The sequence below is a fragment of the Mustela nigripes genome, chromosome 8, assembly GCF_022355385.1.
Source record: "Mustela nigripes isolate SB6536 chromosome 8, MUSNIG.SB6536, whole genome shotgun sequence".
In the NCBI taxonomy this organism is placed as follows: Eukaryota; Metazoa; Chordata; class Mammalia; order Carnivora; family Mustelidae; genus Mustela; species Mustela nigripes.
The window spans coordinates 51,156,183-51,173,921 of record NC_081564.1 but is presented as its reverse complement, the minus strand read 5'-3'; the positions used below and the strand labels follow the sequence as shown (position 1 = coordinate 51,173,921).

Below are 17,739 nucleotides of genomic sequence, written 5' to 3'. Positions count from 1 at the left end.
CAATTAAAGTGGCTTTATTTTCTGAACAAATTCCAGTGCAGACACAGGATGTATTTATTGGTAGCTATACCTTCGGCAATAAAACACTACCAGATATCTTGAGTTCTAGTTCCCTGGTCTTTTATTTTGCAAATCTTCCCAGCCTCTACGTGCAAAGAAGCAGTTATATTCCTATGTCTGCATTTATATGCAGGAAAGGCATTGCTCCCACTGTTGAATAACCAAAAGAAAATCTTTCACCCTTCCTTTCTCAGCAGCACAGATATTGCGCTGTGCCTTTACTTTTCAGTTAAACACGAGGTCAAAATGTCAGTAGCAAGAGCAGGAAGAGTAATTTCATGTAAAAGGATGTGTAACGTAAATGGTTTAACAACCATTTTACTTGACCATAGAATGACTCTCACAAAAGAGGCCAGATGCTCACAGTTTTCCAAACGATGGACTGCTAGAAAGAGGCATTAGGTTATAACGGCTTCTGAATACATTTTAAGTATTAATAACTATTAATAAATATAATAAGTATTAATAAGCCCAATCTGGCTTATTCAGCAAGGCTGAATGCTTACACACCTGATCACTTTCTTTCCCTTTGAAAGATTTTATTTATTTATTTGTCAGAGAGAGAGCGTGCCCACAAGCAGGGGGAGCGGCAGGCAGAGGGAGAGGGACACAAGACTCAAATCATAGGACCCTGAGATCACGACCTGAGCCTCAGGCAGATGCTTACCTGACTGAGCCCCTCAGACATCCCACGCCTTATCACCTTCTGCTCCTTTTCAACATACGCGTCTGTATTTATCATTGAAATAAGAGGGCAGTGAAAAAGTAGCATTTTAGTGACAGTCAGGCCTGGTTCTAATGTGGACTTCTCCATCGTCTGTGGGTCAGCTAGCAAAAGATGATCACATCCTTTCTAGTGGTTTCATCATCTCCAAGGAGCCCTTGCTGGGCTGTTTGGGAGGAATCACTGAAATGCCTACCATGGTTCCTGATTTTTAGCAGTGGCTCAGGAAATAGGAATTTTAGTTCCTTCTCTGTAGGCCAAATGAAATAATTACCATTTGAAAATATTTACCCTCTTTTTCTAATGTCCCTCATTGCTGATGGGTGCCATTGATACTGGACTCGCTGAGTCGTGGCAGGAAACACGATGCTTTAGACCTCTTTGCAAGCATCATTAGTGTTTAAGAAACTGAACTGCTTGGAATATGGTACTTTTAGGCTAGGAAAGCCCACATGTGAGGTACCAGTAATTAGGATGAATGGCGTGATTTGAAAGAGAGCTGGTCTCAGATCGTAGTTCTCAAATAAGGACACTGAAAAAAATGAAAAATGAAAAAAATTCATTGCGTCACAAGTAGCAAAAAGAATGCCATAAAAAATGATATCCCAGCTGTTTCTTCATTCTCTTATGAGGTCTCTACACACTGTGCACCTAGAAGACCAGACCCTGGGGGACAGCCGATGACGGGGTGTAGACACAGCGAGGTTGCCGCTGTGACCACAGCACCAGCTCTCCCTCCCATGGAGCCGCTGCGGAACACCTGTGGCAGACAACACACCTAAACGCCTCGATGGGGAGATAACGTCTGATGGCTGTGATTGCACAGGCCTATGGCCCCGGATTTGCCAAAACTGCAGCTGAGGCGGTATCACTTCCTTGTACGGAGCTGGTGCACCATTTCTCTTTGCACCCAGGGGCAAGACAGGTTAATAAGGCCAAGAAGGAGTGGAGGACGTGGGAGTGGGTAATAACCGGGGAGCATCAACCTGGGGGGAAGGAGGAGGGCTGAGGATGGAGGGTGTTCCCTCTTGCTTCTGCCTGTGTGTCAAGTGGCAGGAGAAATTTTGAAAGCTGTAAGGAGGAGCTAGTGACTGGGTTTGGGGGTGTTTCGTACCCCACCCTCCCCACTTGTAGGAAAACCTCTTCACATTCAGAGGTAATTGAATTGGAAGGAGGAGGACTGGCCTGGAAATAGGAGGAAAGCAATTCTCCGGCTGCTCCTTCTGTCTTTTATCGCTTTGCCTCCTGACTCTCCTCCAAACCCAGCTCAGCTGCGCCAAGGTGGCCGCAGCGTGCCCCGCACACGTGCCAGCCATTGGGAATCTGCTTAAGCCCAGGGTGGCATCCCAAGCTGCCCTGCTATCCAGCCACCAGTCCTGACCATTGGGACCACTTCTGATGGCTGCAGCCTCTGCTGCCCCAGGGAGCATCTTCTGTAAGCAGCTCCTTTTCTGTCTCCTGGTGAGTAACAACCAAAGGATTAGGGAATTCAAGCGTGTCACTACGTGCTTCCTCCCTCCAGTTTGGGCTTGAAAGAGAGTAGGGGTGGCAGTGGAAGTCCAAGAAGATAGACTGGGAAAACAAAAACAAAGCTGAGGCAAATTCAAGGGAGAGTTGAGAGACCCGTGACCTGAGATGGCTGGTGTTTTGTTTACTCTTAACGTGCCCACTGCCTGGATGTTAGAGTTTTTCAAGGGATTCCCCGGTTCAGTCTTGCTGTGGTGTTTTCCCAAGGAGTCGTGGAATGAATTCATTCCTCGGGCACATGGCCCAGACATTCTGAGGTTTGCTTTTGCGAGGAGTCATTAAATAAGCTGTCGATATTTTACATGCTTAGTTCCACTCAGCTGCAAAAAGAGGAAAGGGAGTCTGGGTGAAGGTGCAGTTATCCAGAACTTTCATTGTACCCACCAGGAGCTAAGAGACGAGCAGAACTCCTAGTCTGAGCAAGGGGTTTAACCTGAGAAAAGTAATAAAAAAGAAATTCAATTATGTGACCATCATTGAAAAAATTCTATTAAGTTGGCTTCCACTTGGGTTTTTTAGAGCTTTGTACGTGTGTACTCAGGTGCTGTTTTTCTTTGGTGGGGACGAGGGAGAAAGGTACTGGTCCCATATCTCCATATGGCATTTCTGAGCCGTGAATTTCCTTTCTTTCCCGCTCCATTTTGGCAAAATCCTTTAGCTTCAAAGTATATTTTAAGAATTTAAAGATTTCACTGTATGGGGGTAAACATTTTCCCCATATAAATATGTGATGCAGGGTTGATGGTCAAATTCTCATTCTGTAACTCCCTGGGGAGTGGGAGGCAGCCAACAACCTCAGAGATCACCTTAAATTAAGTATTGGGTAAAATGCGGTGAAAGATTTCTGTGGGATTCATCCAGATTACTTTTGCTTCTGGTCTCTGCTGTGTCCAGTCTCCTTTGGTTCATCCCTTGCCCATCCATCCTTAACCCCCATAATAGCTAAAAGGGTGTCTGACTCCAGCTCCCTCAAATCATTAAGCTGTTAATTTAACTTGAAGATGGGAATAGTACTTCTGGAAACTTCCATTGGCTCTGCCTACAGAGCCAGAAGCAAAGAAGTGGGGGTCTTAGGGCAGAAAGGAAAGATCTGTATCGGAGTTGGGAATGTGACTATATACTATGAGAATAATGTGTGTGTGTGTATGTAGGTTAAATATATATATCTATACACACACATATATATACACAGAGACTTGTGCATATGTATACATATTTTGTCAATTACAAAGTGCTCTTTCCACATCATATATTTAGATCATTACTAATAGAATTCTTTATGATAAGAAAGTTCTTGGGATATAATTTAGTTTTTTCTTTGGCCTTAGGAAAAACTATATTAAAAAGTCAAATAAGCATGTCTTATGTTTTTAAAAAGTGGTTATTTAAATTAAACTGAATGTAATTCCATCAAATTCATTCTGCAACCATTTGTTAAATACCTACCATGTGCTGAATACTGGGTTTCTAACAGAGAACAAGACAGGTGTGGTTTTCCCCTTTCCGAGCTTATAAGCCGATAGAACAGAGGCCTGGAAACAGAAAGAGCATTGTATGACTGTATGATTAGATTTATGTGACATTCCAGGAAGGGAAATATGGGGATGTTGTGAAAACATATAACAGGGAGGCTTAAAATAAATAAGTAAATATAATTAATTAATTAATTAAAGTGATTACCAATTTATTTTTCAAATTCCAGTTTTTGGTGTTTTCTGCACAACAGAGCTTTTGTAAAATTACAAACTATTTAAATAGACTGACAAAATACAGCCAATGCAATTGAATTGAGTTGGAAATGAACTACACACTCTGAGTATGGACAATAATGCATTCCTCTTTCTTTCAAATAATACATCCCATAAAACTACAAATATTTTCTCCGAAAAATTAATCATAAAATTGACCTGTTTCTGGGAAATCTAGATCTATGCTATGTTATATTTAAGTAACAAAAAATCATTCATTTTGATAAACAGAAAGCAAGCAAATAGGTACAAAATGCCAAAAAAAAAAAAAAAAAAAGAAGCAAATTGTGTTTTAAACCTGTCAGCACTTTTAAACCAATAATTTTTTTTTTCCTCAGATAGTCTATCTTCTTTCCTTTAACTACCTAGCTTTCTAAAACAATAGCTATGCCTTGAATTTAGTTACGGATCTTTACTCTGTTGAAGGCTACTTTCTATATCTTTTTTTTAGACAAGTTCTTTGATTCAAGACCATTTAGACTTTCCAGGTTATGCCAATCAGTTCCAGGAGCAATATGAAATGAGAGAAGTTTTGTGGGTGTTGTTCTTTATGAGGTTAAAAAAAATTGTCATGGTTTCTAGCCTTAATCAACTATAACCTCAAATTGTGTGGGGGTATGGAAATGAAGATTTGTGTACAAATGTGTGATCATTAAATTCCAGAGTTAAGTACTTTCTTCATGCTAAGAAATCAGTGTGGCACTTATGAATGGACTTAGAGATGACAATCTCTATGTAAAATCAATTGTTTGTAACCCATTTTTAGAAAATAATACGATATGATTTGGGTTCTAAGAACTTCTGTTTATTTTAATTTCTCATTAATACTAAATGACTGTGGTGCCCCTAAAGCCACTTCCTTTGCTTTTCCCTTTTAAAATGAATATGGGAGGAGCACCTGGGTGGCTCAGTGAGTTAAGACCCCGCCTTTGGCTCAGGTCATGGTCTCAGGGTCCTGGGATCAAGCCCCGCATCAGGCTCTCTGCTCTGCAGGGAGCCTGTTTCCCCCCTCTCTCTGCATTTCTCTCTGTCTACTTGTGATCTCTCTCTCTCTCTCTGTTAAATAAATAAGTATAATATTTTTAAAAATAAAATAAAATGAACATGGGAGCCCCTGATTGGGGCAATCTGTTGAGGATTGCTCTTTTGGTTTGGGCTGGGGTCCTGATCAGGTTCATGGCATTGGGCATCAGACTTGGAGTCTGCTTGAGACTGTCTCTCCCTCTCCTCTGTCCCTCCCCATCCCTACCTTCTCTCTCCCTAGAATGAAATAAATAAATCTTTAAAATAAAATGAATATGAATAATATGGAAGGACTAGAAGATAAATTTGTTTCTGAAATTGACTTTTTTTTTATCAATAAGACAACTGTAACGTGGAAGTCTGTGATCAAATATAATTCCTGATTTTTTTCTTTTTTTCTTTTTTTGAGGTTTTAATATTATCTTGTGATGCTTGTCAGAAAATTTCTCTTCAAGTTCCTTCTCATCTTCAGGCTGAAACACTTGTAGGCAAAGGTGAGAAACAGCATTAAGAATTTCATAGTTTTAACTGCTACATTTAGCTTCAGGCTGCTCTTGTAAAGTTTGGGATAAAGCCCTGTAATAGCTACTTGGCATTAAAATCCAACATAAAATGAAAGATGGACTACTTGTGTTTTGGTAGTGGTTAGAAACAATTAAAGTACCACATTAGTTGTATACTTTTCTTGCCAGAAAAATTAGCAAACATCAAAGGGCTAAATGAGTTTAGTTCAGATGAATGAAGGCATGAAAACCAGAGGCATATTTTAATTCATATCAACTAATCTGTTGCCAAAATTCCAAAGCCAATGCTCTTTAATTGATTAGATATAAAACAGTTGTGTTAAAATTTAAATGCCCCCCAATAATATGTGTGCTTGAGGTTGACTATAATGAACAAGTCCCCCCACAAGAATTTGTGTGATTTGTTACACAGAATAGCTTGTGAAAGTCAAATAAAATTTCACTATCACAGCCATTCTTCAAACATAGGTTGGTTGCTCTGAGTCCAAGGGTCAAATTCCTTTCATGAGGATTTTCTTTGGCCTTAAGTTTACACCTTGAATACAAAAGTGGTATCTTTTCCAAGGCAGACATCATTTTGGCCTGTGCTTTGAAATTCTAAATTAATCCATTGCCTTAAATCTTCTAAAAGTTTGTAAAAGAGATACAACCTATACTCTATGGACATATAGCAAATATGCTAAATATGTTAAACATGAATCTGTAAAGGAAACATTTTGATAACAACCTTATTATATACCAAGTATTACTGAAGTATAGACTGGTTTTCTTTCTTTTTTGCAAGACAGCTTTAGTTATCAAAGATGGTTGAAGACCTGTTTCAAATTTGAGACCATACCAGTAACACTACATATAAAATGATAAATTTGTATGTATATGTACAAACCCATAAGCAGGAGTTAGAGTGGAAACAATAAATCCAGGGACAGTAACAAAATATTTTATAGCTCTTCACAAATTAATTTATGGTGAAAATAATGGAAACTATGACTCCATTTATTTAATTAAATTATTTAATTTACATGGCCCCTCAATTTTATAATAATAGGTACTCAACAACCTCCAAGCGTCACCTCCCTCTTTCTGCTTCTCACGGACTGTCAGTTGTCATTCCTGTAAAACTTGTTCTATTCCTGTTTTATTTTACAAATTGCTGCCAATGTCTTCCCTGCAGTGAATCTGAAGGAATGTTTCCCATCCACCACTCTAATCCTGTCCAGCGACCCTGACTTCAGGATTCTAGAAGATGGCTCCATTTACACAACACGTGACCTCATTTTGTCTTCTGAAAGGAAGAGCTTTTCCATTTTTCCTTCAGATGGCCAGAGCCAGGGACAGAAAAAGATAGAAATTGTACTGGATGTGAAAGGAAAGAAGGTATATGCTCTGCTTACAAAAGGCCTTCATTTCATAGACTTCCTTCCCTGCCAAAATCAAGGTTCCTGAATGCTTACTTGTGTGTTTATTCCCCTTCTAACTAACCTGTGCAAAGACTAGACTGTTTCAAGGAGTGGTAGAGCTGTCTACAAAGTGGTGCAAAAATGAACAGCTCTGCAGCCAGGGAGCAAGGTCAGAATATCAAAGGTTTCAGATAGTGCTTTGAGGTGTGGCAATTAGCACAACCAACCTAAGGAACAAGCAAGGGTGGGTCTAAAACTCAGTGAAAACTGAGTCAGGTTTGAGGTGTGGGACTCCACCCTGAGTGGCTTTCTCCCAAGTGACTGTGGGTTTCAGTCACTTTAAAGAGGTTGTCTACAGCTTACTCCCACCATAATAGAAAATGCCATGGGGGTCCCTCTCTTCAGGGAATGACATGTAGCCAGTCGACAGGACTGGTTGGAATGCCCAGGCTCCAGGCTCATTCATGTTCTTGCCGTGAGTGGTAGTGATCAAGAGTTGGGAAGGGAGAGATTGCTGAAATTCACAGAAATCTCACTTTAAGCAAAGTCTGCACCCTGAAGTAAGTCTTGTGGAATAACTTGTGAATAAGTAATTTAATTTGTGAGAGACTTCCCAGCTATATTCCTTTTGATTATAATAGTTCTTTACCAAATTTAGAATGTGCTTGCATTTTAACATGCATAACACATATTACAAATTTAGAAGGAATGTTATAAAACATTGTTTCATATTTTCATATTATAGTTTCCACATCACATAAAATAAAATATACTTGAACAAACACTGACCTCTGTCTTTGCATAGTTCTATAAACACTGTAGCCAGTATTTTGGCAAATATCGGTTGTACCACACCAAGTGGAATAAAATCAGTTTTTAGATATTTGTTAACGGATAATCTCTGTTTAGGAGGTTAATACTTCTGGAGATGGCATCTTTCAGCAACGCCCTACAAATCTCTGGTTGATTAACTGGTTAAACAGAATGAAACTGGTACTGTGTGTGTGTGTGTGTGTGTGTGTGTGTATCTTAATAAAAAACAGAAAGAGTTTGGGTATTACCTGTGATATTATTATGTGCAACCCCTACTTATTTTCTTCACATTGGTGTACATGTGAAAATCACAGTTCCTGATGAGAGGCTGGGCTCTATTTCTTCATCTCTCATCACATGCAGCTTCCCAAGAAGAGGCACACCAGAGACACAGTTCTCAAACGCAGCAAGAGACGATGGGCCCCTATTCCCTGTTCGCTGATGGAGAACTCATTAGGTCCATTTCCACAACATGTTCAGCAGGTACATTTTACCTCATTTGACTTTATATAGTATAGCTTGTTTACTTTTAAAACTTTCAGGGCTTTTACCTGTTTGTACTAATAAGGATCACCCATTCACCAGAACTTAAAAAAATAAAAAAATCAGTGTATTTTGTCACTTTCCTCCAGAAATCCTATTCCGCATTTACAAACAAGTTTCATATTTTGAGTTTCTGATGCTTTTAAATCTATATCCAGATTCTCCTGAATAGTCCACCAGACTTCACTCTTCTTTGCTCAGAGGACATGCCTATAGATTTTGCATAATTCAATTGTCCCCTCAATTCACACTTACCCTCACAAAAAAAGACTGGTATTTTTGTTTACCAAAAAGGAGATGTCACTGCCAGCTACCTGGAGTGTATTAATAGGCCAGCTTTGAAATTAGGTCTTAATGGTGGGTGGGAGGTTGTGTTATTTTTAATTTTTTAAATCAGAAAAGTTTCCACTTCAAATAACTCAAAACCACTGAAATTGTTACTATATTTTACATAGGAATAAGGATTAAGTGACTAGAAATTGTGAAGGTATGTTTAACTCCAAGATTTTCCATAAATATGCAGAGAATTCAAAAAAATTTAGGATCATATAGATGATCCAGTTTGTGGCTTTGCACGTTGCTGAGTATGAATAAGAGCTTGAAAAATATGGGATGATGCATAAAGAAACAGGGGAAGGAAAGAATAGGTGAATAGAAAAGAGAGCAAGTGATAATAGTTAAAGCATCACAACAGATTAGGTTGAAGGTATTACCATAGCATATTTGTTATTTTACTATATTGTCACTTATGTTACAGGTCCAGTCTGATGCTGCACAGAACTACACCATCTTTTACTCCATAAGTGGACCAGGAGTGGACAAAGAGCCCTTCAATTTGTTCTACATAGATAAGGACACAGGGGACATCTTTTGTACGCGAAGCATAGATCGTGAGCAGTATGAACAGTTTCCAGTAAGATTATTGGATTATTGAGAATTATTTTTTCAGTTACAGTTTCTGTAATTTTAAAGCGTAGTTTTTTTTTTTTTTTTTAATCTTATTTATTTGACAGAGAGCAAGAGAGAGATCACAAGTAGGCAGAGAGGCAGGCAGAGAGATGGGGAAGCAGGCTCACCGCTGAGCAGAAAGCCAGATGCGGGGCTTGATCCCAGGACCCTGAGATCATGACCTGAGCCGAAGGCAGAGGCTTAATCCACTGAGCCACCCAGGCACCCCCAGTTTCTGTAATTTTAATACAGCTTATTTACATATTAGAAAAATTAATCATTTGATTTAGTATTTTAAATATCATTATAGTATGATGTAAACTTAACATTTCTATTAGCACAATTGGTGAAGAAAGATAATGGATATCATAAGGGGAGAAAAGCTCTATAAAATAAAATGACAGATTTTAAAGCACAGGCTTTGATTTATAGAACCCTGGGACAACAGTGGTGAATTTTCTTGAGTTTGTATTTCCCTATAACAGGTTCAATTATTCTCCACCTGACTGTACATTATAAATCACATGAGAACTTTTTCAAAAATACTGATGCTTAGGTCATTTCCCAGAAATTCTGGTTTAATTGTTCTGGGATGGGCCCCAGCAACTGAAAATTTGAAGTCACCCAACATAATTCTAAACATATCATAAAACTGAGGTTCACTGCTTTTACCTCTTGAATAATATTGTGCTTCTTTTCTTTTTTTCCCTCTGACTGTCCTTCAGCCATGAGAGCCTTGGATATCATTTTATTTCTTTAGTAATCCAGAATAAGTTACCAATTTCTCTTATTTTATCTAATTTGACCCAAAGTAAAATTCAGCTCTTCAGAAAATTAAATCCTTTCTTTTTTCTGTTTCAAACTTCACATATCTCCTCAGTGTTCTGAGGTCTAACCTGACATACAGAAGAAATTCACAGTGAGTTTTAGGGAGATGGTGAGTTAAATTATTTAAGTGCTTGGATTCTTGAATTAGAAGTGAGTGTAATTGAAGGACTCTTTGTTAAATGAGTCCATAGAAAGGAAAGTTATCTCATACTTGGGTAGTCCAGAAATTAACATCTTAGCAGATATCCAAAAGATAAGCAGGGGGGCAACTGGGTGGCTTAGTTGTTAAGCGCCTGCCTTCAGCTAGGGTCATGATCCCAACGTCCTGGGATCGAGCCCCAAATCAGGCTCCCTGCTCAGCCGGAAGTCTGCTTCTCTCTCTCCCACTCCATCTGCTTCTGTTCCCTCTCTCTCTCTGTCAAATAAATAAATAAAAATATTTAAAAAAAAAAGAAAAGAAAAGAAAAAGAAAAGATAAGAAGGAACTGGTAGCCACACAAAGGCAGCCATGAAAGAAGTGAATGACGAGGGATGGGGGGGCGGGTGGAGACTCTGTCCTAAGGATGTCAAAGCACTGGATAAGGTGGTGAAATTTTTAGAACATAAATGTCCCACTTTAGGGATTTCGTAATTAAATTAAATGTTTGGATTAGAATGACATATTGTCCTTATAATTTTATGCTCCCACCTAAATTCTCTGAATAAACATACTTTATTCATAATAATATCAAATTATTAATTTGAGAAATAGAAATAGCTTACAGGGGCACTTGGGTGGCTCAGTTGGTTGGGCTTCTGTCTTCAGCTTGGATCATGATCCCAAGCTCTTGGGATCAAGCCCCACATCAGGCTCCCTGCTCAATGGGGAGCCCGCTTCTCCCTCTCCCACTCCCCCCTCCCACTCCCCCTATTTGTGCACCCTCTCTCTCTTTGTCAAATAAATCTTAAAAGGAAAAAAAAATAGCTTACATAGATTCTAATAGGAGAGGTATGCTAAGCATCATTGCAAGCATTTTGATCTATCAAGAAACCATATAAAGTTGAAAAATATATAGATATAGGTATGTGTGCATGTGAATATGTAAATTCTCTGACCTCCCCCTTTTTAAATATTTTATTTATTTGTCAGAAAGAAAGGTGGGGAGAGCACAAGCAGGGGGAGCGGCAGGTAGAGGGAGCAGCAGACTCCCTTCTGAGCAAAGAGCCTGATGCAGGACTCAATCCCAGGCCCCTGGGATCATGACCTGAGCTGAAGGTGGATGCTTAATCAGCTGAGCCACCCAGTCCCTCTGCCCCTTTTATAGATCCATTATAAGGAGAAAAGATCCAACACTAGTAGTCGCTCCTAAGGAGAAATAATAAGCTGCCTGCTCTGTATGCTGCAATGTACATTTCACTTCTTATTCTGCTGATAACACCCTGTTTTTGAATTTTTGAAGTCTTCAGCTGCTTCTCACTGGATTGTTGCCAGAGAACAGAAAGAGAGAATAGTTTTATTTATAAAAAGGGGGTGGTTCTGGGCACCTGGCTGGCTCAGTGGGTTAAGCCTCTGCCTTCAGCTTAGGTCATGATCTAAGGATCCCAGGGTCCTGGGATCGAGTCCCACATTGGGCTCTCTGCTCAGCGGGGAGCCTGCTTCCTCTGTCTCTGTCTCTCTCTCTCTCTCTCTGCCTGCCCCTCTGCCTACTTGTGATCTCTCTCTGTCAAATAAATAAATAAAATCTTTAAAAAAAAAGGGGGGGGGGTGTGGTGGTTCCTGGCTGGCACAGTCAGTTAAGCGACTGACTCAGGGTGGTGATCTCAGGATCATGAGACCGTGCCCACCTGGGGCTCTGTGCTCTGCACAGAATTGGCTTAAGATTCTCTCTCCCTCTCCTTCTGTCCTTCACCCCTGTGCTGTCTATCCCTAAAATACATAGTAAGTAAATCTTTAAAAAAAAAAAAAATAAGTTACATTGGTGTGCCAGGCTGGCTCAAGTTGGTAGAGCATGTGACTCTTGATCTTAGGATTGTGAGTTCAAGCCCAATGTTGGATGTAGAGATTACTTTTTTTAAAAAGTTACTTTCCTATTTTTTAACATCTTTTAAAGGACAAAAGAAATAAAACGGTTTGGAATTTATTAATGTTGGGCTTCTGGATAATTTTTATTTCAGAATTACCCATGTTTCTCTAGTTCCCATTAAATCATAGTGAAGATTGAACTGATATTAAGAAATACCTCTTTCAAATTAGTAAGATTTGTAAAGGGAAGTATAACAGCCAGATATAAACATGATGAAACATGAAATCACTTGAGGCAATGCACAATGGTAGCCTTCTCTGTCAACATAGAGGTGTAAATTAAAATAATACATCTTTGTTTTTGTATCAAATTGATTTCACTTACTAGCTTTACATTGGAAAGCTTATTACTCTGGAAATTAGTAGATCTTCACTATCTGCCACTTTTTCTTTTAGGCTTGGACGACTCACAATCTTCAAGAATCTGTTTCCTTCTCTGCCTTACAGGCTACTAATAGTTGTCTTATCTACCTCAGAGCTGTTGCAAACATTAAATACACAAATTAAATATTAGTAAAATCAGTATGAAAACCAAACAGCTCTTTAAAAAAAAATTAAAAATAATACAAGTGCTCTAGGATTTTGTCCTCAAAAACAGGATTTTGATGGGATTTCCCAATTTTTTGCATTTATCTAACCTATATAAATGTTATGCATTACTCAATTATTGTTACCTGAAATAATTTGATTTCATTAATTATTGGCACAGGTTGCCACGGGTCTAATTCAATACACATTCTCATTGTGCTCCTACTCTCCCTCTTGCCCCATGTTAGATTGTTTGATCTTGGCTTGTAAGTATTTTTCTGGATGAATCACATCATTATTGCAGTTTCAAGAGTTTGTCTTAAACCATTAAATACATCCAATCTTTCAGGGATGTGTATAAGTCCATTTTATCAAATCTTTTCAAAGAATTCTTGTATAAGTAGAGGATTTTCTTCAATAATTCCAGGCTATTCTATGAAAGAAAGCAGTTACAAACATGTTTCTCTTTGAGTGTTGAGGAGAATCTGTATCTTTGTAAATACACAGGGAAAATTTTTCAGGTTAGTCCCTTTCCCAGAGCCTTGTTATCTTGCAACATACATTTCTTTTTCAGCCACACAGGCGCACCCATTGTCTTTAAATGTATGTTGCTAATCACATTCTGTACCCACTCAGCTTTGGTGCCACTGCTCTCCTCCTACCTTTGCCCTGTCTACACTAGCTATCTTTCTTTACAAGGTCAAACTCGGGCTCCCACTCCTGTTGGCAACTGTTTCCATCTTCCCAAAGAAAGAAAGAAAGAAAGAGAAAAAGAAAAGAAAAGGAAAAAAGGAAAAGAAAAGAAAAGACAACTCAGCAAATTGTAGTGGAAAAGGGCTAAAAGAAATGAGATTCTTCAAGCTACAGAAGAATTCAAGGGAGAAACAATATCCTAAAAATGCACAAGAAGTTTAAATAATACTCTTCTAACTCAGCTAAAAATATGACTAATTTTAAAGTATAATGTTCTATATACTTCTTATTGCAATATTCAAGTGTATGATTATTGCTTTAGTATAAAAGAATGTGAACACTACTGTAAAACCAGTACTATTATTGAGTTCACCTCAATGACTAAATAAGAAAGTATTTAAATTAGTTTCTCTATTACAGGGACATAAATAGATTCTCCTAGGGAGAATGAATCTATGGAAGGTGAGATAATGATATTAACTTGTGGTTAAAGATCAGGAAACACTATTATGTCAAACTACAAGTGATTGTATGGTGGGAACTAGATGATCTTCATTTCTGATAAAGAGAAGCACTAGTAAGAAGTTGTGTAAATTACAGCAGGATGGACTTAAGTTAGAGAGGGAGATATTTTAATGCCAATGTGAAGAAGTAGAAGAATTCATTACAAGTGATTCTGTGAAGAATGTTTATGATACATTTTTGCAAAGGGCCAATTTTTTTTCTAAGATTTTATTTATTTATTTGACAGAGAGAGATCACAGGCAGGCAGAGAGGCAGGCAGAGAGAGAGAGGAAGGGAAGCAGACTCCCTGCAGAGCAGAGAGCCCAATGCGGGGCTCGAGCCCAGGACCCCGGAATCACGACCTGAGCTAAAAGCAGAGGCTTTAGCCCCCTGAGCCACCCAGGTGCCCCACGAAGGGCCAATCTAAAGGGAAGTTTGTCTTTCTGAAAAGGAAAGATGGATGGAATTGAGTGGAAAAATCTATTTATTGAAGAATTACCTACTCAGGCACTGTGTTGGGTGCTTTGGTATGTCATAGGCTTCATCCTTTAGGACAATTGTCATCTTATAGAGACATAAGATAATTTTGTAGTTTTCTGTAGCTAAAAATCTCAAATGGCAGCAGCTTAAACAAAATCTGAGGGGAAAGGAAGAGATGGATAGGAAGGCCGAATAGTGTGACATCCGGACAGGACGGTGGTGAAGAAAACCACGGTGCTGCTGGTGGGGATGGTGAGCTGGAACACTGCTGTATTTCCACTCTGCATTCAGAATTTATTGGGAATAAGATCTAGTGATCAGACTGGTGGAAATCAAAGTATGAGTTTTATAACTGACAAAGTCCACCTGGGGGTTGTTTGGGGAAACGCAAATAAGGGAACAGAAAGAACATGATCATTTCAATACCATCCATCCCAGAGACTGGAGCGGAAGCTTCTTCCTTCCAGATAAACTGTGAAGATGTAATGTTGCCTTTTAACAGGAGCCGGGATTCTGTGGTTACTTTGGTAGATGAAACAGAGATCACTGAAGAATCTAGTTAGGTAATATCAGGATTACAATTGTGCTTTGTGGAAATGACTCTGACTCTTGAGTGCTGCAGATATTGGACAAGGTCAGTTAGGAAAATTGCAGGAAAGTTGGTAGGATAACATGTAGAATACATTTGGAGTCTCATGAGAATGATGGCATTAGGAATAAAAGAGAGATAACGAGTGGCAGAGACACAGAAATGCCAGCATCTCTAGAACTTGGCAACTGACAGATAAGGCTAATGAAGGACAAGGAGGAGGGAGATACCTGGAATTTTAACCCTGGTTCATTTTGGAAGATGGTTACAATAGGAAAATCAGGAAGATTGACTGGAGAATAACTGACCCGTGAATAATTGACCTGTGAATAATTAATACAGAATCCACCTTGGGCATGTTTATTTGGTCCTGTCAGTAAAGAAAATCTGTTTAACTCAAACACTATTTATTAAACACTTATAATGCATAAACCACATAAGAAGAGTACAGAAATAAACTGATGGTCTTTGAAAGAAAAGGACATTAAGTCCTGGCCTTTGGAACCAGCATATACCATTTTGAGATGGCTTTGGAACCTATATACGATTTTATTGGCACTTTTTTTTTACACAAGAAATATGTGTATGATAGAAAAATGAGAACATGCAGGTAACCAGAGAAAAGAATTGATAATTGAATCTCTGAAGATCATTGATATCTATTTATACATGTAGGCAAATCCATAAATAAATGGAATCCTATTTTTTAAATCTCTAATAAAATACTTTTTATTAGCATAACTGGGGGAAATTTATATACAATCTAACAAGCGGAAGGGTATGCGGTTAATTCAGAGAACAGAGTAATTCCATTTAGCTGGAATGCACAGTCCTTGGCGGGAGAATCACATGAACGCTGCACAAGGTTTGAAGCCATATGGCAGCATTGTCTGTGCTAGTGTATCTTCCATCGCCCAAGTTCTTAGTTACATATTCTTTCATGGATGGCTTTTTAAACCTTATGTCTTTTCCCAACTTCTAGACTTAATTTTGTGCACAATGTGTCATTTGCAAACAAGCTGACGGTGCTTGTTTCCCCTTCAGCTCTACGCCTATGCCACAACAGCAGACGGTTATGCCCCGGAGTACCCGCTCCCCTTGCTGTTCAAAGTTGAAGACGATAATGATAACGCTCCCTATTTTGAAAACAAAGTGACTATCTTCAGTGTGCCTGAAAATTGTAGAACTGGTAAGTTCACCTCTCAGGAAAAAACTAGATTTTTGCTTTGATTAAAATCCCCAGTAATGTTGTAACACGATTATGCAAAAGCATTTAACAATGCTGGAGTGTCAAAGATATTCTATATAAAACCTTGTAATCTTTGAAGATCATAAATTCTTCAAAGGCAAACCTTTTTGTGCTTATTTTTGCTCTGTGTAAGTACAAGGCAGCTAATATGGGAAGTTACCAACTTTGTTAGATTAATCCATGATGCATATATGTGTGTTACAGACAAATGCTATCCACATTTTCTATTTTGACCATGTACATAGGCATCACAGATGTATTCATAAAGTAATAAATAATTGGAATCTTTACAAAGTTTCAAGACATTTTCAAAGACCCAGAAATAAATCATCTGATGGAAATGTTTATCTGACTTATAACAATATATACATACATTTACTTGGCATATTTTCCAAACAAATTAAAAAAATGGCAAACCAATTTAATGTTATAGACAGCCAAGATTGTGACCTAGGCACGAAGTATCCATTTTATTTTGAAAATAAAAAAGTTACAAGAAATGCCTCCTGCATTCTCTTGTCATTGCCTCTGCATGCATGTTTAACAGTGTTCTTTCATAATTCTTGATTTGCTAAAGTAACATTTCTTATACTCTTCTGGGCTGTAAATCTTGTCCAAATGATACTCAGGTTGCTATACAATGTTTGTCTTACATATATTAATAATTATTTGCATATATTAACAATTTAGCAGATTTATTGAAATATCAAGGTATAAATTCTTTGTTATCATATTCAAAGCTGTGCTATTCCTCTCATAACATTATCAAGTTGTCCCATAAAAGATGTGAGACATGCAAAGAAGAACCCATCCAAACATGACTTGTGAGCTGGGGTGGTGGGTTGAAGGGAAGAATTGGAGGACCACACGAACCAAAGGTGGGGTGGGTGTTCTTAGACATGGGGAATATTAACCCTGTTATTCAGAATACCCACATAATTAAGGGGAGCCTGGGTTTGGAAGAGCATTTAAGACACTCCACTTGTTTGTAAAATCAATACACTTGTCATTTTGGGGAGAATACACTACAACCATACCTTGTTTGTAATTCAGGTTTATGACTCTTTTAAGTTGTTGACAATATGGGATTTTTCTGAACAGGAACTTCAGTGGGACAAGTGACTGCCATAGACCTTGATGAACCAGACACTCTCCATACTCGTCTGAAATACAAAATCTTACAGCAAATCCCAGATCATCCAAAGCATTTCTCCATACATCCGGATACAGGTGTCATCACCACAACTACACCTTTACTGGATAGAGAAGTAATGAACTGATTAATTTTAGAATCACTAAATTATATTTATACTCATAATGAACTCCCAGAGGAGTCTGGCCACCTCCCCAGATTGTTTCCCTACAGCCTGTGTTTGGGCTTCTCTGGATACCTCCTTTGTGTCTAAGGAGATTTGGGGAAAACACAAGGTATTGGGCAAGTTCTCATGAAGATCATTGACCTGATGTGATGTGTGGATGCAAAATAGCTTTAAATT

At 38.5% G+C, this 17,739-nt stretch overlaps 1 protein-coding gene across 1 annotated transcript in view; it reads left to right on the top strand.

The window, feature by feature from the left end:
• The first annotated feature begins 1,805 nt into the window (after window positions 1-1,805).
• The window catches only part of DSC1 (desmocollin 1), a 31,336-nt gene continuing 15,402 nt past the window's right edge, over window positions 1,806-17,739 (top strand). Inside the window, exons 1-7 of the mRNA XM_059410044.1 lie at window positions 1,806-2,245; window positions 5,492-5,576; window positions 6,781-6,983; window positions 8,183-8,302; window positions 9,120-9,275; window positions 16,039-16,183; window positions 17,345-17,511. Coding sequence (XP_059266027.1) covers window positions 2,183-2,245; window positions 5,492-5,576; window positions 6,781-6,983; window positions 8,183-8,302; window positions 9,120-9,275; window positions 16,039-16,183; window positions 17,345-17,511 — 939 coding nt within the window. The 5' untranslated portion in view covers window positions 1,806-2,182. The remainder of the gene's footprint in view (window positions 2,246-5,491; window positions 5,577-6,780; window positions 6,984-8,182; window positions 8,303-9,119; window positions 9,276-16,038; window positions 16,184-17,344; window positions 17,512-17,739) is intronic.